The sequence below is a fragment of the Neovison vison genome, chromosome 8, assembly GCF_020171115.1.
Source record: "Neovison vison isolate M4711 chromosome 8, ASM_NN_V1, whole genome shotgun sequence".
Taxonomy (NCBI): domain Eukaryota; kingdom Metazoa; phylum Chordata; class Mammalia; order Carnivora; family Mustelidae; genus Neogale; species Neogale vison.
The window spans coordinates 123,390,644-123,412,984 of record NC_058098.1 but is presented as its reverse complement, the minus strand read 5'-3'; the positions used below and the strand labels follow the sequence as shown (position 1 = coordinate 123,412,984).

The 22,341-nt window shown below is 46.2% G+C and overlaps 1 protein-coding gene across 1 annotated transcript; it reads left to right on the top strand.

Moving 5' to 3' along the window:
* Positions 1-8,644: 8,644 nt before the first annotated feature.
* LOC122915487 (NEDD4 family-interacting protein 2-like) lies at positions 8,645-10,136 on the top strand. Its single transcript, XM_044262250.1, is given in 3 exon segments — positions 8,645-8,652; positions 8,762-8,987; positions 8,989-10,136. Coding segments are annotated over 3 exon segments (966 nt in total). The 3' UTR covers positions 9,721-10,136.
* The last annotated feature ends 12,205 nt before the right edge of the window (positions 10,137-22,341 follow it).

Here is a 22,341-nt window from a genome sequence, read left to right as displayed (position 1 = left end):
CTGCACACCTGTCACCTTTACAACCTCCCCCATATCCCGTCACCCCCCCCCCAGTGGAGGAGCTCAGTCCTCTGGTTAAACATATCACTGTGATCACCAGTGAGAAAGCCGTGGACATCTCGGTAGTCTGGAACGTTTAAGGACAGGGAGAAAGGAGTCATGGGCTTTATAGGAAAGATTGATTCTAGGCTTGGGGGAATGTTCATGGTCTTGGAGGAAAGTGCCAAGAGGGGTGTAGGGTGAGGTGTCACACACATGGGAGGCCACAGCTAAGCGGGGCTGGGAGTTGAGGGACCAAGGCCTGAGTAGGGGTTCACAGCAAGGAGCATTTGACTGAAATGCCTACTCAGAACAGGACAGTCTGGACATCGAATGAGGAACCCCCATGGGCTGGGGATGGGGGGAGGAAATCGGTTTGCATTCAGGAGGAGCCAGGAAGAAAGTCTGGACTGGGGTCCCACCGGCACCAAAGCTGTGGATACACTCCACTCCATCCATGATGGCCATGATGCCCAGGGTCTGCCAGCCAGCCAGGTACACGCGGCTTTTTTTCTCCAGGCTGAGCACGGGCCTGACGTCAGGACACGAGAGGAAATATGGCAGTGAGAAAAGATCAGGGATCAGAGAAAGATGCACACGGCCAAGCACAGGTGCAAACCAACAGAAAGGTTACTGCGCCCTCCACCACGCAGACCTGCTCCCCTCACCGTGTTAAGGAGTCCTGAGGGTCTCCGCTGTTCTCAGGACAGTCCCCCATCCACGCGACTTCCCACTCCTAACACGTTTCCACACACCTGGTATTGGCTTGCTTCGTCAGGGCTAGATCTTCGGGCTTTGACTCTAGGTCACCTGATGAGCCCGCTCTAATGTCCGCAGGATTTCCAGAAGGCACTTGGGAGAAAGGCCACCAGCTCCCGGGGTGGGCCCAGGGCCCCCTCTAGACAGCATGGGTACCCAGCCCTGCCCAGGGGAAGGCACAATTCCCTGGAAACTAAGTTCTGCTGGTCCCTAGCGGAGGTGTGGGGAGTCCTGTCCGAACGCAGGGCAGAGGACAGAAAGGACTTCCATGAACAGAACACAAAGATCCAACAGAGGCCGAAGGACATGAAGAGAGCGGGGCGAGGAGGACGGGATGGGAGCGGATGAGGAGGTCAGTGGGGATTCTGGGAGCCAGGCCATAGACACAGGCCCCCGCAGAAGGAGTTCTTCCTGCACGACCTGGACCCTCCCCAAGCCAAAGACTCGCTGAAACGAGGTGTCCCAGGTGGGCTCAGGGATTAGGTGTCCCAGGTGGGCACAGAGATCAGTGGGACCTGAGGAGCCCAGGGTCCGCTGGAAACAAGTGAGACTTTGTGCGCTAAGAAACCCAGGCCAGCTCATTTCCCACAGGGCCCAGGGTGCGGTGGGGGTGGGACTGGCCCTGAAATTAGCATCCACTGCAGCACTTACATTTTTGGTGAAGGAGAGTCCTCCATTAAAAGGAGCAGGGTTAAAAGTATCTCAGACTCCTTCCTATCGTCACATGAATTACGCTACAAGCCTGGAATCTGGGAGTTGAGAAAAGGACCTCAGAAAGCACCCAGCCGCCCCTCCCCCCAGGACCACCACTGCATGTGCAGAGCGGCTCTTGAGGAATCCACAAGCCTTACCTGGAACATTCCAGCGACAGGAAGCCTTCAGCTTCATCAAGAGGCCCACGCCAATGGTGAAGTCAGCAGAGCTCCCCGCACCTGGCCGGGCACCAGCATCTCCAGGGATGGTCTCAAAAAATAAGGGATTTCAGGGCCTCACCCCAAATGGATAACATCCGAGCTCTCGCACAAGGGCCTACGAATCTACTTTCTTCTTGCTTTAACACTCCTGAGGCTCGACATCCAGGGAACCACACCTGAGCACTAATGGTTTCACATGCTGATCTGGGATCAAAGCGGCCATCTACATAGAGAATAAGGCGGAGGTGATTGGGTGGCACAGAGTCCTCAGGAAAGGGGGCAGGGTGGGGGTTTGAGTAGCCAGAGGGGGACCCAAGGGGAGCCTAGGATGACAAAGGAGAATGGTTGCTACAATAAGGGAGCTGGGCAAAGGGGAATCAGAGGCCACTCAGCTCCTTTGAACAGATGCTTCTCTTTGGAGTACGCATCGTCCAGACCCTATTCTATCTTCTGGCCCTTGTTTTCCTTGTCTCTTCATTCCTGTTTTGAATGTCTGCTTTCTGGTATTTTATATGGCCTTTGTAAGCTGCCTTCAATCCTTCGCGAAACCCGAGACTACATCAACCAGTGGATCAAAAAAACGAAACAAAAACAGAAACAAAACAAAACAATAACCCACCAAAAACAAAATCCTCATAAGCTCAGGGACAGTCCGTATTTACTTTAATGTTCTGAGATGCGGTGAGTAAGACCATAGCCACCATGCCCTCCTCTTCGTGGCTGTACTGTAGATTTTGTTTTTGTTTGTTTGTTTGTTTTGTTTTGTTTTAAAGATTTTTATTTATTTATTTGACAGACAGAGATCACAAGCAGGCAGAGAAGAGAGGGGGACGCAGGCTCTCTGCTGAGCAGAGAGCCCGATGCGGGGCTCATGACCTGAGCCAAAGGCAGAGGCTTTAACCCACTGAGCGAGCCACCCAGGTGCCCCTGTACTGTAGATTTTGACAGGTTTCCTCTCAGCCTCCCCAAGGGGCCTGGCCTGTCACTGCCTTTCATTACCGTGGGCTCACCTGGCCATGTTCACGGGGCTGAAACCAACCAGGACTGGCAAGAAGGTGGCTGGGCTGTCCATGCCAGAGTCCATCTGGCCTGCCACAAAGGGAGCCTGATGGTAGGGGGAGTAAAAGGATATGATGAGAGCGCAGGGGTTATTCTAGTGTTTCCTGAGGCCCAAGAGCATCAGAATCCCCCGGTGTGCTTGTTAGAAATGCACAGTCCCGGGACTCCTGGGTGGCTCAGTTGGTTAAGCAGCTGCCTTCGGCTCAGGTCTGATCCCAGCGTCCTGAGATCGAGTCCTGCATTGGGCTACTTGCTCAGCAGGAAGCCTGCTTCTCCCTCTGCCTCTGCCTGCCTCAGCCTACAACTCTGTCTGCCTGTGCTCACTCTCTGACCAAAAAAAAAAACAAGAAAGAAAGAAAGAAATGCACAGTCCCAGGCCCAGGTAAGATCTACTAGATCTGCCTTGGAAGGGGACAGCCCCAGGCCTGTATTTTTAACAAGTTCCCCCAAGGAAATCCTCTGTATGGTAAAGTTTCAAAACTACTGAACTAAATTGTATGCTCCTTAAGGTCGGTGTCCTGCCCTCCTTGTGTACCTCCTTCCGCATCTAGCATTGCTGGACCTGTTTCTGCTTAGTGAATTGTTAGAATCAGTACACAGCAGTGGTGAGAGAAAATTGGGGTCACCAAATCCAGTGCTTGGAATCTTGTTAAAATGCAGATTCAGACTCAGTAGGTCTTGGTGGGGGATGAGATTCTACATTACTATCAAGTCCTAGGAGATACTCATGTTGCTAAGCAAGGGCAGTTATGCCCCAATAATGGGTCCGTGATTAAAGGAGCGAGACTGATATAAAGCGAAGGTCAAGCAAAGCTTTATTTCGCGCCAAGCATCAAGAATCTAAGCAAACGATCGGGGAGGAACCTCGACCCTTCTCTGTTTCACAGACTAGCTTTTAAGGGCAAAGGCCATGCAGTCGGGCCTGGCCACGCACAAGTGACCAATTAGATTGTAACACACACAGGAAACTCCACAGTGATGCTAGGTGACCAATTGAGTTACAATTTACCCTAGCAGACATTTGAACCAGCCTATTACACCTTGATTAGGACTGGCCCCAAAAATGCTACTAAAGGGCCGGGGTGGGGGTGGGGGGGCAATACTCCTTGGTAGCTAGGGAAACAGTATGCAACCCTCCACTGACTGACGTCTCCACCTAGCTTGACCCACCCTTGTATCTGGGCTTTGTTACCTGGAACGGGTTTCCAGGACTTGTTTGTTTTTTGTTTTTTAAAGATTTTATTTTTATTTGTCAGAGAAAGGGAGGGAGAGAGAGCGAGCACAGGCAGGCAGAGTGGTAGGCAGAGACAGAGGAAGAAGCAGGCTCCCTGCCGAGCAAGGAGCCCGATGTGGGACTCGATCCCAGGATGCTGGGATCATGACCTGAGCCGAAGGCAGCTGCTTAACCAACTGAGCCACCCAGGTGCCCCCCGGGACTTGTTTTTAAGTGAATCCCATGGGAGAAGGGGAACAGGGACAGTTTAAGGGTTAAACAACAAGGTTTCTGTTTAACCTCAATGGAAGCCTCTTGCTAATATATAAAAATATAAAATAGGTCCTTACAAAGGTCAAAATTGTTCAGGGGGGAATGATGAGGGAGCAGGAGGCTGGCTGAGGACAAAGCAAAAGCTGGCACCTTGACCCCCTCTCCACCTGCTCCCCTCCCGTCGGTAATACATGTGACATTCCTCAGGCAGCCCTGACTGCCATAAATGAGAAACAAATAGTTAACTTGTAGTGATCACAATCCTGCCAGACAGGAGTCTCCCTTGGTTTACAAATACCCTAGAGATCTACAAACAAAGAAGTTACCTTATCAATAATAGCACAATTTCCAGAAGCAAATAACTCAGTTCCTCAAACCCTAATGTCCCTTTTCCTCCAAAAACAAAACTGAAGGAGGCTGGGGTAGAAGGAAATGTAAGTAAAGTTAAGTTTCTTCTATACTTAAATCTCACTAACAAAGATGCTTGATAGCAGGGTTGTGACATCCCACTAGGAATCTCCCAACTATCTTGATGTTAATGGATTGCCAAAAGACAACATTGATCAGGCCACAAGACTTCTGGTATCCCTGCACCTAGTAGAGCTCTTTAGCATATGAAAGCTCCATGGAAACCCCCCTTTTCCCTCACCTTCCCCCAACCGCAGGGTACATAACCTGCCATCCTTCACAACCCAGGGCAGCAGCTCTTCCTGCCCACGGGTCCTTTAATAAACCACCATTTTGCACCAAAGACGTCTCAAGAATTCTTTCTTGTTCATCGGCTCCGGACCTCACCCCACCGAACCTCACCTAGATTCTAGAACTTCATCAATTAACATACAGTGTATTATCAGTTTCAGAGGTAGAGTTTAGTGATTCATCAGTTGCATGTAACACCCAGTGCTCATTACATCGCTTGCCCTCCTTAAGGCCCATCCCCCGGTTAACCCTCCTCACCCCATCCCCCTCCTCTTCAGCAATCCTGCATTTGTTTCCTAGAGTTAAGAGTCTCTTATGGTTTGTCTCCCACCAGTAATTAATATTTAAGGCCCAAGCTATTTGCTGAGTTACTTGTGCAATAAAAGATGGTCCGTTGTCTTTGTAGGGACTGAGGGAGTCCAAATCTAAAGATAATTTCCCTTAGCAAAGTTTTTAATACCTTAGTGGCCTTTTCCGTTCTGCAAGGAAAGACCTCTATCCATCCCGTAAAGGTGTCTGTTTAAACCAGGAAGTATTTATATCCTTTCCATGATGGTATCTGCATAAAATCTAATTGCTGTTCCTCCCCAGGATATGTTCCCCACCTTTGGACTGGCCTTAAAAGCCAGGGGGGAAGGGGGAGGCACCAATAGCTCCGTCGGGATTTGGATGTACGCAAATAGCACAGGATTGAGAAACGCATTCAATGGTAGTGATGAAGCAAATCCCATCAAAGTTGTTTTTAACCATTTGTTCCAGGCCTTTCTACCCAAATGAATAGTCTGATGTATACCCTGCATTAATTTCCATTGGTTGTCTTTGAGTATAAAGACTTTCCCTCCGTCAGTTATAAACTAGTCCTGTGCATTTTTTTAAAATCCCCGTTCCTGGGCTACTCAGGTTTCTTGATCTGAATAGACTGTGGATATACATTAGTTGGCAGCAGGACTGGTAGGAGACGCGGTACTAGCAGGCTTTGAGCAGCCTCCCGGGCTGCACGTCTGCTGTGTTACTCCCTTCTGATTCCAGGGACCTGTCCTTTTGATGTCGCCTGAGATGAACTACAGCCACCTCTTTGGGTTCATGCACAGCCTCTAGGACATCTGTTATTTCAGGTCCATATTTAATGGGAGAGTTAGGACTTGATAATAGACCCCTCTCTTTCCAGGTTGCTCCGTGTACCTGTAGGACCAGAAAGGCATATTTAATAGTCAGTATAGATACTGATTCTGAGGTCCTTTGCCAATGGTAAAGCACAAGTGAATGCTACGAACTGTTTTTGGGGCAGATGTATTTGCTGGGAAAGCTTTGGCTTCAGTAGTCTGAGTTAGACTGACGACTGCATACCCAGCTTTTCTTATCCTCTTTTCCATAAAACTACCATCACCACTGAACACTGTCATCTGCTTTATCAAGAGGAGAATATTTTAAATCTGGCTAGAATGAACGAGATCAATAACCCCAGAACAGTTATGTTCTATAGAAAGAAGTACAAGGGTCAGGTCTAGACATAGTGACAAGTTTCTTTTTGTTTTTTCTTTTAAGATTGCATTTATGTATTTGAGAGAGAGAGATAACAAGCAGGGGGAGTAGCAGCAGACGGAGAAGGAGAAGCAGACTGCCCACTGAGCAGAGAGCCTAATGCAGGGCTTAATCCGATGACCTGAGCCAAAGGTAGATGCTTAACTGACTGAGCCACCCAGGAGCCCCTAAGTCTGACAGGTCTTTTTTTTTTTTTTTTTTTTTTTTTTTTGACAGACAGAGATCACAAGTAGGCAGAGAGGCAGGCAGAGAGAGAGGTAGGAAGCAGGCTCCCCGCTGAGCAGAGAGCCCGATGCGGGGCTTGATCCCAGGACCCTGAGATCATGACCTGAGCCAAAGGCAGAGGCTTTAACCCACTGAGCCACCCAGGAGCCACTAAGTCTGACAGGTCTTAAGGACCACTTCAGGTATGTTTAAAAGCACAGCCTGGTGTTTAGTAAGTTGCACACACCCGCACCCCCCCCCCGCTGTCCCAGTCATTCATTGCTAATCTTTAGTTCCTAAAACACTGTGGACCTGGTGTGAGATCATCACAGTTTGGGACTGTCCCATACTAAGGTTTGAGGCTTCCTCTACCAGGAGGGCAGTTGCAGCCACTGCTCGGAGACAAGCTGGCCACCCTCGTGCTACACTGTCCAGTGACTTAGAAAAATAGCCCACTGGTCTTGTTTCACCTCCTATTTTGGGGTGATAACTCCCAAAGCTTGGCCCCTCTGCATGTATAAAGTAAAACATTTTTCTAAATTTGGTAGAACCAAGGCTGGGACTGATAGGAGTTTAGTTTTCTGTTTTTTTTTTTTTTTAAGATTTTATTTATTTATTTGACAGAGAGAGATCACAAGTAGACAGAGAGGCAGACAGAGAGAGGAAGGGAAGCGGGCTCCCCGCTGAGCAGAGAGCCCAATGTGGGGCTCGATCCCAGGACCCTGAGATCATGACCCGAGCTGAAGGCAGAGGCTTTAACCCACTGAGCCACTCAGGCACCCCAGGACTTTAGTTTTTAACGTTCTGAAGGCTGTCTGCTGGGCTTCAGTCCCAAGTAAAGGCTCTTCATCAAGACCTTTAATTGAATCATACAAAGCTTGGCTATGAGCCCCAATCCAGGGATTCCCTAGGCAGCAAATGCCTGCCACGCCCAGGAAAGTTCAGAGTTGTTTCTTAGTAGTTGGGGGCTCAAGATCTAATAGATCAGTAGATAGAGTATAGTGATGTGGTGTTAGTTCATATCCCAAGTATCATACTTTCTGCTCAGATATTTGCACCTTTTTAGGAGAGACATGATACCCTCTGTCTGCCAAGAAATTAAGTAAGGTTATAGAATTTTTATCAGATTTCCTCTGTTGGACCACAGATTAAAATATCCCCCACATACTGAATTACAGGTCTTTGACGCAGAGTGATATCACGGAGGTCTTTGCTAAGTGCAGCCCAGAATAAGTGAGGAGTGTCTTTAAACTCCCATGGCAAGACTGTCCAGGCTCATTCAACAGGCTGGAAGGGGAGGCCCATTCAAAGGGGTGCAAAAGAAGGTGTCTTTTTTTTTTTCCAGATTTTATTTATTTATTTGACAGAGAAAGATCACACGTAGGCAAAGAAGCAGGCAGAGACAGAGGGGGAAGCAGGCTCCCCGCTGAGTGGAGAGCCCCATGCAGCGCTAGATCCCAGGACCCTGAGATCATGACCCCAGCCAAAGGCAGACACTTTAACCCACTGAGCCACCCAGGCGCCCTAAGAAGGGATCTTTTAAGTCAAGTGCAGTAAACCAGCTGGCATCCCCAGGGACCAGGGTGAGAATAGTATATGGGTTTGGCACTCTGGGATGAATACGTATGACTGAGTCATTTATGGCCCTTAGGTCTTGTACCACTCGATATTCTCCATTTGATTTTTCTTTTCTTTTTTAAAGAAATCATTTATTTATTAGAGAGAGATTAAGAGACAGAGACAGAGAACCATCATGAGCAGGGGAGAAGGGCAGAGGGCGAAGCAGGCTCCCCACTGAGCAAGGAACCAGACGTGGGACTCGATCCCAGGACCACACAACCCGAGCCAAAGGCAGACGCTTAACCAACTGAGCCCACCCACTGGCTTTTTTACTGGTAAAACTGGAGTGTTATAAATGGTTTTAAAATACCATGTGTGAGAAATGTATCAGTAAGTGGTTGTAATCCAGCCTTTGTCTCACAGCCTTTGAGGCATACTGTCTTCTATAAGGCATAGCAACTGGGCCTTTTAAGGTCACTTTAACTGGTTGTGCTTTCAGAGCCCTTCTGGGGACGGTTCCGGGGCTTCACCTCGCGGTGGCGGACGCGGAGGTTTCCGCGGCTGCTGCGGGAGCGGCAGGAAGTGAAGCGGCCCGGCCGGGCAACCGCGGCGGCAGAGACAGAGGCGGAAGGGGCGCTGCGGCCACGACGTCGGCGACGGGGCTGGACGAGGGGGTCGAGCACCGAGAGGACTCGCCCGCTCGGAAGCCGGATCCCGAGCCGGGCGGGATTGGATCCTCACCAGCCAGGAACTGGCCGCTACCTGGTGCTTCACGATGAAGAGGATAATTCCGAATCATCTGCTGCAGAGCAACGATCAACGTCAAACGCAGCGCCGCAGAGCGTTCCGACGGCTCCTTCAGCATCAGTCCTTGAAACGGACTCTTCTCCTCCACCTGACAGTAGTATTACTGTGGAAGTACCTACAACTTCAGATACAGAAGTTCACAGTGACTTTTATCCTGTGCCACCTCCCTGCAGTGTTGCTACCTCCCTTCCTACAGACGATGAAGCGGAGAAGGCCAAAGCTGTTGCCATGGCAACCGCCGCCGCAGAGACAGCCCAGAGAATTCAGGAGGAAGAGTGTCGACCGAGAGATGACTTTAGTGATGCAGACCAGCTCAGAGTGGGGAATGTTGCGATTTTCATGCTGGCGTTTTTCATGGCATTTATTTTCAACTGGCTTGGATTTTGTTTATCCTTCTGTGTCGCCAATACCATAGCTGGAAGGTCGGGTGCCATCTGTGGACTTGGACTTTCATTGATCAAATGGATCCTTATTGTTAGGTTTTCTGATTATTTTACTGGCTATTTCAATGGACAGTATTGGCTTTGGTGGATATTTCTTGTACTTGGCCTGCTGCTTTTCTTCAGAGGATTTGCTAATTATCTAAAAGTCAGAAACATGTCTGAAGGTATGACAGCTGCTCATAGAACAAGATATTTCTTCTTATTATAGAGACTGCATCGACCAGACATTCTTATCTTAAACCAATGTGAAAATTCCAAATCATCTGTAAACCTACAACTTTAATAGGATAGAAGGTGACTAAAAGCAGAAGACAAATTAGTGAAGAGAAGATAGATCTTCAGAATTGAATGGTAGGCAGGATGGTTTATGCTTAAAAGCCATTTCTGTTCATTCTCTTAAATATTTAAATTTCATTTGTTTTGCACATTTGCATATGTGCCCATGTAAAAGATTTGCGTATACTTGAAAGAAACTATAAAGTTGTAGCAGTAAAGTCCAGTCATGTTTGCTTAATCAGTGTTTGATATAATTGAAAGGGGTGAATGAGAAACAGTCTTCCAGCATGTAAATGCCATTGACTTCTGACCTGACATTTAGTATAATAAAAATGAAATTATTAACCACGTCAGATGCTTTAGTTTCTGGCTTCTAGAGTCATCTAGTGACTGTACACATGAAATGCCCTTTGTTATATATAGTTTTTTTGAAAACTGCAGTGCTGATTATAGAAAACCTTTGTCAGGTTTTTGAACATGATATTTACATTATTATTTAGCAAACTCTTTCTGTAAATAACCATGCATAAATTACTTTCTGCATTGTTTTCTTAGAAACTATCTTTTCAATTAACTTAAAATTAAGTGAACTTAACATGTAGAGAAAATCTGGATGTTAAAGATAGTTTGTTTTAGGACAGATTTTAAGAAGATATGGATATTCCACATGTCCTTTAAGAGAACATCTTTTTGTTGTTTTCTTTGTTGTTGTTGTTGTTGTTGTTGTTTTCTTTTTAAGGGAAATGCCAGATTTAGGGATTCTCAGTCGAGAACCTTGGTTTTTAAGATTGCCATCTTAGAGAGTCTTGCAGGAAGAGATTGTATTAGATATTATATTTATTTCCTTTAAGACACTTTTGAAAATTAATTTTCTGAATAAGATATTCTCATTGGCATTTGTCTTTTAAAAAGCCAATAAAAGTATCTTTCAATTTTCATTGTAATAATTTTTTCTTTAGATGTTTAGTTTGTTAAATGAAACAAATCAGAACTTGTACTAATAGCTTCTTGCTTTATGATTGTAGAATTAACAAAGTCATATCTTGAATTAAGATATGCAAAATAATCTGTTTTCAAGTTACAGAAATGTGTCTGTGGAATATGGGAGTGTGGTGTGTGTGTGTGCGTGTGGCAAGAGAATGCGTGTATGTGACCATTACTACAGCTGGAATCTACATTCACAAGCTACTACATTTTGCAAATCATTTTATGTCTCATCTGTTTTCTTTTCAGTTCTATTTTTGTTTTTGAATGCCAACATTAAAAATGATGGGAATTACATCATCTTTTAAACTTAAAAATAATTTAATACAGCTATAGAGACATATAAAATTGGTTGGTTGTTTATAATTAGATACTGACTACTACTAAAAGATACATCTAAAACTATTCAGGAACATTGTTCCATCTGAAAAAATAAATTATGCTTTATAACTTCTTCTGTATTTCTCTGTATTTTCTGATTTCATTGTCTTTGATAAATAAAACATGCAGTTTTGTTTTGCTATTAAAAAAAAAAAAAAAGGGACGCCTGGGTGGCTCAGTGGGTTAAGCCGCTGCCTTTGGCTCAGGTCATGATCCCAGGGTTCTGGGATCAAGTCCCACATTGGGCTCCTTGCTCGGCAGGGAGCCTGCTTCTCCTTCTGCCTCTGCCTGCCTCTCTGTCTGCCTGTGCTCACTCGCTCTCTCTCCCTCTGTCTCTGACAAATAAATAAATAAAATATTAAAAAAAAAAAAAAAAAAGGAGCCCTTCTGGGGACATCACAATCCCAGACCTGTGGGTTAACTTCCTTCCAATATCAAAAGGGATATCAGGGTAAGGGTTTTGTACTCCAAGTGTTAAAGAGAACATACCATCCTCTTCTTTTGTAAGAGCAAAACTGCTGGGGCGCCTGGGTGGCTCAGTGGGTTAAAACCTCTGCTTTCGGCTCAGGTCATGATCCCAAGGTCATGGGATTGAGCTCCTCATTGGACTCTCTGCGCAGCAGGGAGCCCGCTTCCTCCTCTCTCTCTCTGGCTGCTTCTCTGCCTACTTGTGATCTCCCTCTGTCAAATAAATAAATAAAATCTTTAAAAAAAAAAAAAAGAGCAAAACTGCTTCCTAATTTATAGGTCAAACCTTGCTCGAGTAATGGAGTGGGACAAGACAGAAGGGCCAGAAAACCATGAGTAAGCAATTGGCTTTTGTATTTACAAATTAGAGTCACAGTCTGATGGCACGTTTCAGTTTCCCCTTCTATACGGACAACTCTATGGCTAGAAAGACAAGTAGGGCCAGAGGGCTGAACAAGGACAGAGTAAGTGGCACCTGTATCCATAAGAAAATTGATAAACTCAACTCCCACTTCTAGGGCAACCCGGGATTCAATCATCTTGACATCAAAAGAGCCAGACCAACCAGCCTCAGGGTCCTGTCATGGAGGACCCTCCAGTTCTGCTTCCTCTCTGGCAGGATGTGAGTGTCTGACCTCCTCTCTCTCTAGAGACAGGACAGTCTCTCTTCCAACGTCCTTCTTTTTTACATTCTGGACGTGGCCCAGGGGTAGAGCCCTTCTTGGGACACTTACTGCTCCAACTGAAGTGGGAGAGCAGGTTCTTGTCACGCAGAGTCAAAGAATGAATCTCACAGACATTCATTCTTGTGAGTAAAGTGATAGAGTTTTTATTAAGCAAGGGCACAGAAAGAAAAGCTCTCAGGAGTGAGAGGGGTCCCGACAGGGGAGCCACTGAGAGCTTTTGGGGTTGGTCTTTTATTGAAACTTAACCAGGGAACCTGTATCTTTTTGACTTCTCTCCTGGCAACTCCATTGATTAAGGGCTAGTGATAACATCTTTAATGGCTTACTTCTTTTCAGGCTTCTGGTTATTTTCTTTTGACCGCAGGATACTGTCATAAATAAAGATTTTAGGGGCGCCTGGGTGGCTCAGTGGGTTAAGCCGCTGCCTTCGGCTCAGGTCATGATCTCAGGGTTCTGGGATCGAGTCCCGCATCGGGCTCTCTGCTCAGCAGGGAGCCTGCTTCCCTCTCTCTCTCTCTGCCTGCCTCTCTGTCTACTTGTAATCTCTCTCTGTCAAATAAATAAATAAAATCTTTTTAAAAAATAAATAAATAAATAAATAAATAAAGATTTTATTCATTTATTTGGCAGAGAGAGAGATCACAAGTAGGCAGAGAGGCAAGTGGGGGGGTAGTGGGCTCCCCACTGAGCAGATAGCCCAATGCGGGGCTTGATGCTAGGACCATGAGATCATGACCTGAGCCATAGGCAGAGGCTTAACCCACTGAGCCACCCAGACGCCCCGAGACCGCCATAAATAAGACTTCCCCCTCGGACACCTAAGGCAGGGTGCTCTGGAGCATTCCCTTGTCTCTGGTTTCCTTACACCTCCGCATTTGGGAGATTTCTATGAACCTGATCATGTAGCCCCTTACCTATCTCTCCCTCCCTAGCCCCGCCTGCCCCTTTCTCACCATGTCCAATCTGGCCGCATCGGAAGCATGGGGTCTCACCCGACCTTTCATCCAGAAGCGGCCCTTGCCTCCTTCTGGGTTAGCCGGGTGTCGTGGGAAGTTCTCAATCCTGGCAGCCAGTATTCGAGCTGGTATCTCACCCTCCAATTTAGCCCTCTGGTCGTTTTCCTGTTTTAATATCATGTCCCGATTACTAAAAACTCCTGTGGCCACCTCCAAGAGATGTTGAGTTGGGTGTTTGAGGGCCTAAAGCCATTTTAGGTAGATGCCCGGTACAGACAGATTTATAAACTGCCTGTTTAAAATAGTTATTCCCTCAGATGTCCCTGCGTCCAGGTTTCCATACTTGCCGAGAGCTTCCTCTACTAGGTGACTCCAAAATTAGAGCAGGATTTTTATCAGCTCTTAGTGTGACTGCCTGAATTTTGTTAAAATGTATACCTTTAGTAAAGCCTTTTCTCGTTTCTTCTCTCAGGCAGGTGATCATACGATCTTGTTCCTCTCTTCCCTGACTAGCCTCCTGATAGTACCAGTGTGACTCAGTGTTTGGGACAGCAGCCCCCCCACCGGATAATGTTCTCTGTCCCTTGTTGTCACCAGCAAACTCTTGGGCGCCTACCCAGATGTGGTTGTTTTTCCCATCAGGGGTGCAGCAGCGAGTTAGTACGATTGAGACAGATAGATAGATAGATGGATGGATGCAATATTATATATATATAAGTATATGTATTTCTATCTTATTATATATGAATTATTATACTATTTATATAATATTTTATATATACACACACATATATATGGCCAGATCAAATCATACATAATGGATATTTGTTGAAAACCCTCAATAAATGGAGAAGGGTTTTCAGAATATTGTCCTAATTGTTGTTTTGACCCTAGTCTGCCCTGGAGAATGGGACGTGGACTCATCTAGTGCCCATTTCTCCGTTGGCAACCTTCCAAGGAGGATATAACGCTGATTCAGGGGGAGCTCCAGGGAGGTAAGGAGTCTGCTCCTCGTGTGCTCAGCTGGGCTGGATAGAGAAGGGCCTTCAGGCTCATAAGGAGAAGTGACAGGACCGAAGTCCTCTTCATTCGGAGAGGCTTGTGCTTCCTCTGACAACTCAGATTCATTAGTGTTCAGACAATCATTATCCAATACATCAGGAGGGGATTTGCTGGTCTGATTAGTGGCCGAACACATTCTGCAACAGGCCCTTAGGTCCGGAACCCAATCTAGAGGCAAGAAAGCCCGAACATAGAGCATCTCTGTCCATTTGCCCTGTTTCTTGAGATAGAGACCTAGATCATGTTAAAGTTTACTGTCCCGTTAATGGGCCATTTTTCCTTGTCTCCTAAGGAGTACCGAGGTCATGCATTGTTACAGAAGAAGATTAGTTTCTTTTTCCTTAGATCTTTTTTTTTTTTTAATATTTTATTTATTTAGGGTGCCTGGGTGGCTCAGTGGGTTAAAGCCTCTGTCTTCGGCTCAGGTCATGATCCCAGGGTGCTGGGATCGAGCCCCGCATCGGGCTCTCTGCTCAGCAGGAAGCCTGCTTCCTCCTCTCTCTCTGCCTGCCTCTCTGCCTACTTGTACTCTCTGTCAAATAAATAAATAAAATCTTCAAAAAAAAATTTTAATTATTTATTTGACAGAGATAGATCACAAGTAGGCAGAGAGGCAGGCAGAGAGAGAGGAAGGGAGCAGGCTCCCCGCTGAGCAGAGAGCCCAATGTGGGACTCGATCCCAGGACCCTGAGATCATGACCTGAGCCGAGAGCAGCAGCTTAACCCACTGAGCCACCCGGGCACCCCACTTTTTCCTTAGATCTTACAATCCAAATTGTTTTCAGTGGGTTAGGCCAACCCAAGGGAGATGAAGCTGAAGAGGAAACGGCCATGTTCCTGGAAAAGTAGAAACGGTTCATTACCAAGAAAATCACTCAAACCCGACTCCTGGGTGCTGTCCCACCCCCACTCCTGTGTGGTGTTCCCACGTGCCTGGAGTCAAGGCAACCAGAGGCATCCCTTGAACGAAATCACTATGATCACTCCCTGCCATAAAAGGCCTGTAGGAGGGAGACCTGCCTTCCCCCAACTTCCCCATAGCATTCTAGGCTATGCAGGGTGCCGGCAGATGAACTGCCTTTTTGCCTTGCTGTGAAGGCCCCATTGTGTCTTGGCTTGCCTTTCCTTGCCATGAAGGCCTTGCCATGAAGGCCACAGAGAACCCACTGTTTTTAACCCATTTATATTAACTAGTAGAAGACATAGGCAGAAAACAGGCTCAGGTGGTTAAGCATCTGCCTTTGGCTCAGGTCATGATCCCACAGTTCTGGGATGGAGCCTTACATGGGGGGTCCCTGTTCCACAGGGAGTCTGCTTCTCTCCCTCTTCTTCTGCTCCTCCCCTCACCCCCACTTGCATTCTCTCTCTAAAAGAAATAAATAAATCTTTTTAAAAAATTTAAAATCATCCCAGTATACAAAATGAGGTTAACCCAGGAAAGGGCCAGGGAAAACCAGAAGCTATGGCATCTTGGGAGCTCCTGAACCTCCCAGCATACGCCAAAAAGCAAAGTGTTGGCCTCACCTCTGCTCAGAGCCTTGATCTTCTCCCAAGTCCAAACACTCTGACAGTGTATAGAACTTAAACCCCTTCCTGAACTGACTTCTCCTGAGTTTCAATTCTCTCATCTGAAAATATAATTAAGTTATTGAAAGGATTAAATGGGGTAATGTGTATAAAGCACTTAGCACACTTCCTGGGACCTCCCTCGGGAAGTGGGGGCCACTGTCTTTACATGAGACCAAAATACACCCCAGCCATGGTCCTTACCCCCTACACCTCCTGCTTCGGCCTGGGAGACTCCTTTGCTGCAGGAAGGGCAGACGTGGCTCCTCAGGAGTCATCAGCGAGGGGAGAGCACGTGACAGAAAGCACGTGCTTTAGGGCGCCTGGGTGGCTCAGTGGGTTAAGCCTCTGCCTTCAGCTCCGGTCATGATCTCAGGGTCTTGGGATCAAGCCCCGCATCAGGCTCTCTGCTCAGCAGGGAGCTTGCTTTCCCCTCTCCCTCTGCCTGATTCTCTGCTTACTCATGATTTCTCTCTCTCTCTCTCTCTCTCTGTCAAATAAATTTAAAAAAAAGAAAGAAACCTTAAGTGTCAAGGGGAGATCAAACACTACTTACGTGGGAGGCAATCCCAGGCAACAGGAGAAGCAGCAAAGCCTCAATCACAGGAGCAGAGAACAGCCCCTTTCTCCTCATGGCTGTGGTGCGGGCTGAACCTGGTGGCTCCCTTTTATATATAGGTTAAAGGGAAGAGTTTGGGGGTGGGGTTTGGCGGGGCAAGTACAGCCTCCCGTGTGAGGAGCTGGACATTTTTCCACCCCGATGCTTTCAGGGGCCCAGCCCTGCCAGGCTCCCTCCTCCTCATCCGAGCTAACTGTGGCCAACCAGTAAGCATCTAGCCTGGATATGAGGACAGGACAGGGCTCACCCCTGGGTGAGAGAGTGACACAGGGCATTTATTCGTGACTGGTTTTCTTTCATTCATTTCATGCTTCAGTTTAATGACATTATTCTAGTGGATATGAGTTAGGAGGAGCTCCAAACTACATAATGAAGAATTACAATGCAACAGTTGATCCGCAAGTCTGGGAGAAAGGGCCAGGGATGGAAGGGAGATAGCATTCCAGCTGGCCTGCACCCACATGCATGCGCGCGCATACACACACACACACACAGAAATGAGTCTTATTAAGATGAATTCTGGGGTAATAAACATGCTGTAGGGAGACGGGCTCATAAACAGACTGCAGGTGAGAATATAATTGGAGGGCTTCAGAATACATCACCCCAAAATATGCCACTTGGACGTATTGATTATTTTGAATTAAAGGTACTTAAGAGGGGTGCCTGGGTGGCTCGGTGGATTAAGCCTCTGCCTTCAGCTCAGGTCAGGATCTCATGGTCTCATGGTCTCAAGGTTTCAGGGTCCTGGGGTCGAGCCCCGCATTGGCTCTCTGCTCAGCGGGGAGTCTGCCTCTCTGCTTACTTGTGATCTCTGTCTGTCAAATAAATAAATCTTTTAAAAAAATAAATAAAGGTACTTAAGAAATAGCAGGTACAAGAAGGATAATCTGACCCTCGTTTACCCTCCTGAAAGCAGCTAAACATCCAATGTGAAAGGGACCTTCCTTGGCCAGAGGGTAGAAGGCATCCTTATCAACAGAGACAGAAAATTTAGGGTGGAGAAGGCTGTATATAAACAAACTTTGTTAAATTAACCCTTATCTTCCTAGTTTCTTCACCATCTCTTACCCCTACCCCCAACCCCTCCATCTTGTCAATACTTCACAAATTTCTTGTTTCTTTGTCTCAAAGGTATAAGAGCTTCCTACTCCGGTCACATCTTAGGGTCTTCGTTCTCTTGTGAAGACCCCCATGTTCATGTAAAACTTCAAATGTGTGTGTTTTTCTCCTGTTCATCTGTCTGGTTATCAGTTTAATCCTTGGGCCCAGCCAGAGACCCAGAGAGTAAAGGAGAATCTTCTCTCCCTTACAATATTTAATATTTTCTGTATCAAAACCCTTAAAAGTATGAGTCCCCCAACAATTCTACCATTTGGTTTTCCTTAATGAGATAATTAGACAAGGATACCAAGTTAGCTCTTTAGATGTGTTTGTTCTGGACTGTTTATAATAACCCAAACCCACAAACAATCTGGAAGTTCGAAAATAGTCTAGTCTAGGATAGACTAGGGTAGGGTCCCTAGTTGCAAGCAACAGAAAGCGTTTCTGACTGATCTAGGTGGGTAAGGGATTTATTAGATTTATTATCATGTAGCTTTAGTTTTGCAGCTGGGAGTGGAGGGTACCTGCGCCATGGGCAGGGCTGGTGCAACGGGCTCACCACCATGTTGGTGTGCACTTCCAACCCCACCAATGCCCAGCGCTAGTCATCACCACCAGCTCCGCCCGGCCGCGGGTTTCTCTAGCAGTGCGCCATCTTGCTGCACCAGCTGCCCCTACCAGAGGGCCTCCAGGGTTTCTCTGCTTTCAGGCCACCAGCTTCTAGCTGGAAACGTGGGGTATGCGGGCCATGGGCAGACTCTGGATCCCATGCCTGTGCCCCACCGTCAAGGGAGCCCAGGAACCGGCTGGGGACTTTTGGTTTCTATAAAGGGAGGCTGGCTCTGCTTCTCCTTGTGCTGGAAGGGAATTTGGATGCTGAGAGGCCAAAAAGATTGTCAAATGTGCACCAGATTAGGAAATAGGTAAAATGAGTGATGATACCTGAATAGAAGCGGGATGCTCTTGTAAGGGGGCTGAATCTGAAACTGTGAACCTGATTTTCCTAGCTGAACTTGATTCTTACCACAAGCGCCCATTCAGCCGGAGGTGGGGTAGCGGGGAGAAGCAGTGGTAAATTAATCTCAGAGAATTTGTGGTTCCTCTCCTGTGGGGTGTATCTAAATTCCGGGGGAGGGGGGTCCTACCTAGAGTAACAGCAAACACTCTCTGCTCTAGATTTCTCTGCCGCTTGGGCAGTCTCTCGTCCCACCCACCACAATTTGGCTCTGGGCAGGGGGAATGGACACAGCTATGTTCAGCCCTCCTCACCCCGCCCTCTGTCACTCTGTTGGGTCCAAGTCTGGAAATATTAATCTGACCTCCAGAGCATCAAAAGACTTTCTCAGGGGCACCTGGGTGGCTCAGTCATTAAGCGTCTGCCTTTGGCTCAGGTCATGATCCCAGGGTCCTGGATTGAATCCCAGGTCGGGCTCCTGGCTACCCCGGAGGTCTGCTTCTTCCTCTCCTACTGCCCCTGCTTGTGTTCCTGCTTTCTCACTCTCTCTCTCTGTCGAATAAACAAATAAAATCTGAAAGAAAAAAAAAAAGACTTAACTCAGATTCCTATATTCTTCCAACTTCCAAATCTATGGATTATGCTTGAGTTCCTTCAGCTCTCCCTAAGGGTTAGGCTTTGAAAACACTGAGGAGAGGAATCAACTCCCTTTTCTCTCTGCTTTCTGCCTCTCCTGAGGCAGTGAATGATGAATACTCTAGCTGACTGAATGGAGAAACAACCAAGGGAAAATGAAGAAATATCAGTAGACATTTCGAAATATTATCCCCTTACACTCTGTACCTAGATGGTATCTTTTTCAGAATAGTAAAGTTAAGGTTTTAAGTTCAAGCCCCATGGTGGGTGTAGAGATCTTAAAAGGGGATCTTAAAAATAAATAAATAGGGTCCCCTGGGTGGCTTAGTGGGTTAAGCTTCTGCCTTCCACTCAGGTCATAATCTCAGGGTCCTGGGATCAAGCCACACATCCAGCTCTCTGCTCAGCAGGGAGCCTGCTCCCCGCTCTCTGCCTGCCTCTCTACCTACTTGTGATCTCTGTCTGTCAAATAAATAAATAAAATCTTAAATAAATAAATAAATAAGTGAAATTGTAAAAAAAAGAAAGAAAGAAATGTAAATTCATGACATGCTAATATAAAATAAAGACATGTTAAAAGTTTTATTTGATTCATTTATTACTGAGAGAACCAGTAAGATATAAAAATTATTAACAAGGAGAATCCAAATAACAAGCACATATACAAACACTCAGGATACTGAGATGAATTTGCTGATCATAGAGGCAAGACTGGTCTCTTTCACCGGATGAAATTAATTGCATCTTTACTGGAGAAAATGCATTTACATGTCTGTAAACAGGAATCATTTACAATTGCCATCAATTCTCCATATTACATTTTATCCTAGAGTTACAACATGATTAAAGATGGTGAAAGACACTGAATAGAGATCAGGTAAGCCCAGGAAGGTGCAAGCTTGGCCTTCCACAGAAAGAGTACCATATTTGTCTCCTAGGGTTGAGGACCACAATACTAAATGGGTGTTATAAAACAATGGAAATGGATATTTTCCCAGTTTTTTTTTTTTAAGATTTTATTTGTTTATTTGACAGAAATCACAAGCAGGCAGAGGCAGGCAGAGAGAGGAAGGGAAGCAGGCCCCCGCCCAGCAGAGAGCCCGATGTGGGGCTTGATGTGGGGCTCGATGCAGGGGCTCGATCCCAGGACCCTGGGATCACGACCTGAGCCAAAGGCAGAGGCTTTAACTCACTGAGCCACCCAGGCGCCCCTTATTTTCCCAGTTTTGAAGCTAAAGGTCCAGATCAAGTTGTCTGTAAGGCTATGTTCTCTGCTACTAGCAAAGAATCCTTCCTTGCCTCTTCCTACTTCTTGCTCCTGGCAAGCCTTGGAGGTCATTGGCTTGTAGACATCCCTCAGCCTCCATTGTCACATGGCATTTTCCCTGTGTATCTGTGCCTAAATTTCTCCCTTCATATGAGGACACCAGTCATATTGGATTAAAGCCTGCCCTAATAGCCTCATCTTAATTTGACTAAATCTGCAAAGTTTCTATTTCTCACCATTCTGGAAATGGGAAGTCCAAGATCAATGTGCCAGTATGGTCATGGTCTAGTGAGGGCCTTTGTCCTGCTGTCCTGGGCCTCTTTTATAAGGTAGTAATCTCATTCATGAAGGCTCTGACCTGATGACTTAATCAGCTCCCAAACACCACACTCCCTAACACCATCACATTGGGCATTAGGATTTCATAATATGAAATTGGGCAAACATTCAGCCTATAGCAGAGCCCAGTCTTAGAAGGGCCCTTATCATTTCTTGGGTTTTCTCTCCAGGAACCCCACCAAGTTCTCAATGGTAAAGACTAAAGAGGATTCCCCTTATGTTTCTGGAATGGTAACCACTTTGAAATAAGTCCAGAGGGTTCTCCAAAATAAGGTCCCTGCAGGGGGCCTCTTCTTTCCTGAAGGAAGAGCTATTAGCCAGTTCTGACACTGTCTTGCCTCTGTGTCTGATGTAAGAGAAGGGAGAAAAAAGGCTGAGAAATGCTTCTAAAGGTCACAGCCCAGGGACATGGGGCTGCTAAAAAATAAGATTTAATCAGAAGATTATGGAACACTTCCCTTCCCAACATCTTTCTACCACATCAATAGGCTCTTAGATAGTAACAGCGGATTATAACTGGGAAAGCTGCAAATCGGAGAGTCTATTTAAGAAGGAATCCTTAGGGAAACCCAAAGATAACAAAGGAAGGAAAAACAAGGAAATTAGAGGAAACAAGACGTTGGCACTCACAGCTATACCAATTATTAAATACAGCCCAGCTGCCACAGATTAACACAAAGCCTTATACTAGACACCTGTTTGCCTCAGTTTTTCTTATCCAATCCATCATGTCTGGCTTTCAACAAAATTTGCAAGGCATGTTAAAAAAGCTCAAAAGAAGGATGCCTGGCTGGCTCTGTTGGTGGAGCATGTGACTCTTGATCTTGAGGTCACGAGTTCAAGCCCCATGATGGGTGCAGAGATTACTTAAATCAATAAAACTTCTTTAAAAAGCATGGAAGAATATTGTCTGAGGAAACAAAGCAAGCATCAGAACTACAATCAGCTATGGCATACATGTGGAATGATGAGATAGGGAATTTGAAAATAACAATGATTGTGATGTTAGGACTCTAATGGAAAAAGTAAACCTGCGGGAACAGACGGGGGCTGCACGTAGAAAATGGAAACTCTAAGAATCAAAAAGAAGTACTAGGAACAAACAGTGCAACAGAAGTGAAGAATATCTTTGATGGGCTCATCAGCAAACCTAACACAGCTGAGGAAAAATCAGTGTGCTTGAAAATATACCAACAGCAATTTCTCAAACTAAATGCAAAGAGAAAAAAAATGAAAAAACAAAACAGAATATGCAAGCATGTGGGACAATTCCAAGTGCTCTGAGACTCTGTGACTTTGACACGTGGCTCTCTGGATCCCTCATAGCACTCCCACATGGGGTTTTCATTGGGAAGGGAAGAAGAGAAACTACTCAAAGTCAATCACAAGCTGGACGGGATGGCCGCCACTCTGAAAATTACGCTATGAATCCCCAAAACCACTACAGATTTGAGAAAAGGGCAAATGTAAATAGTATAATGTTCAAGAACGGACGGTATGGTCTAAATAAACAAATATGGATTCTGGAGT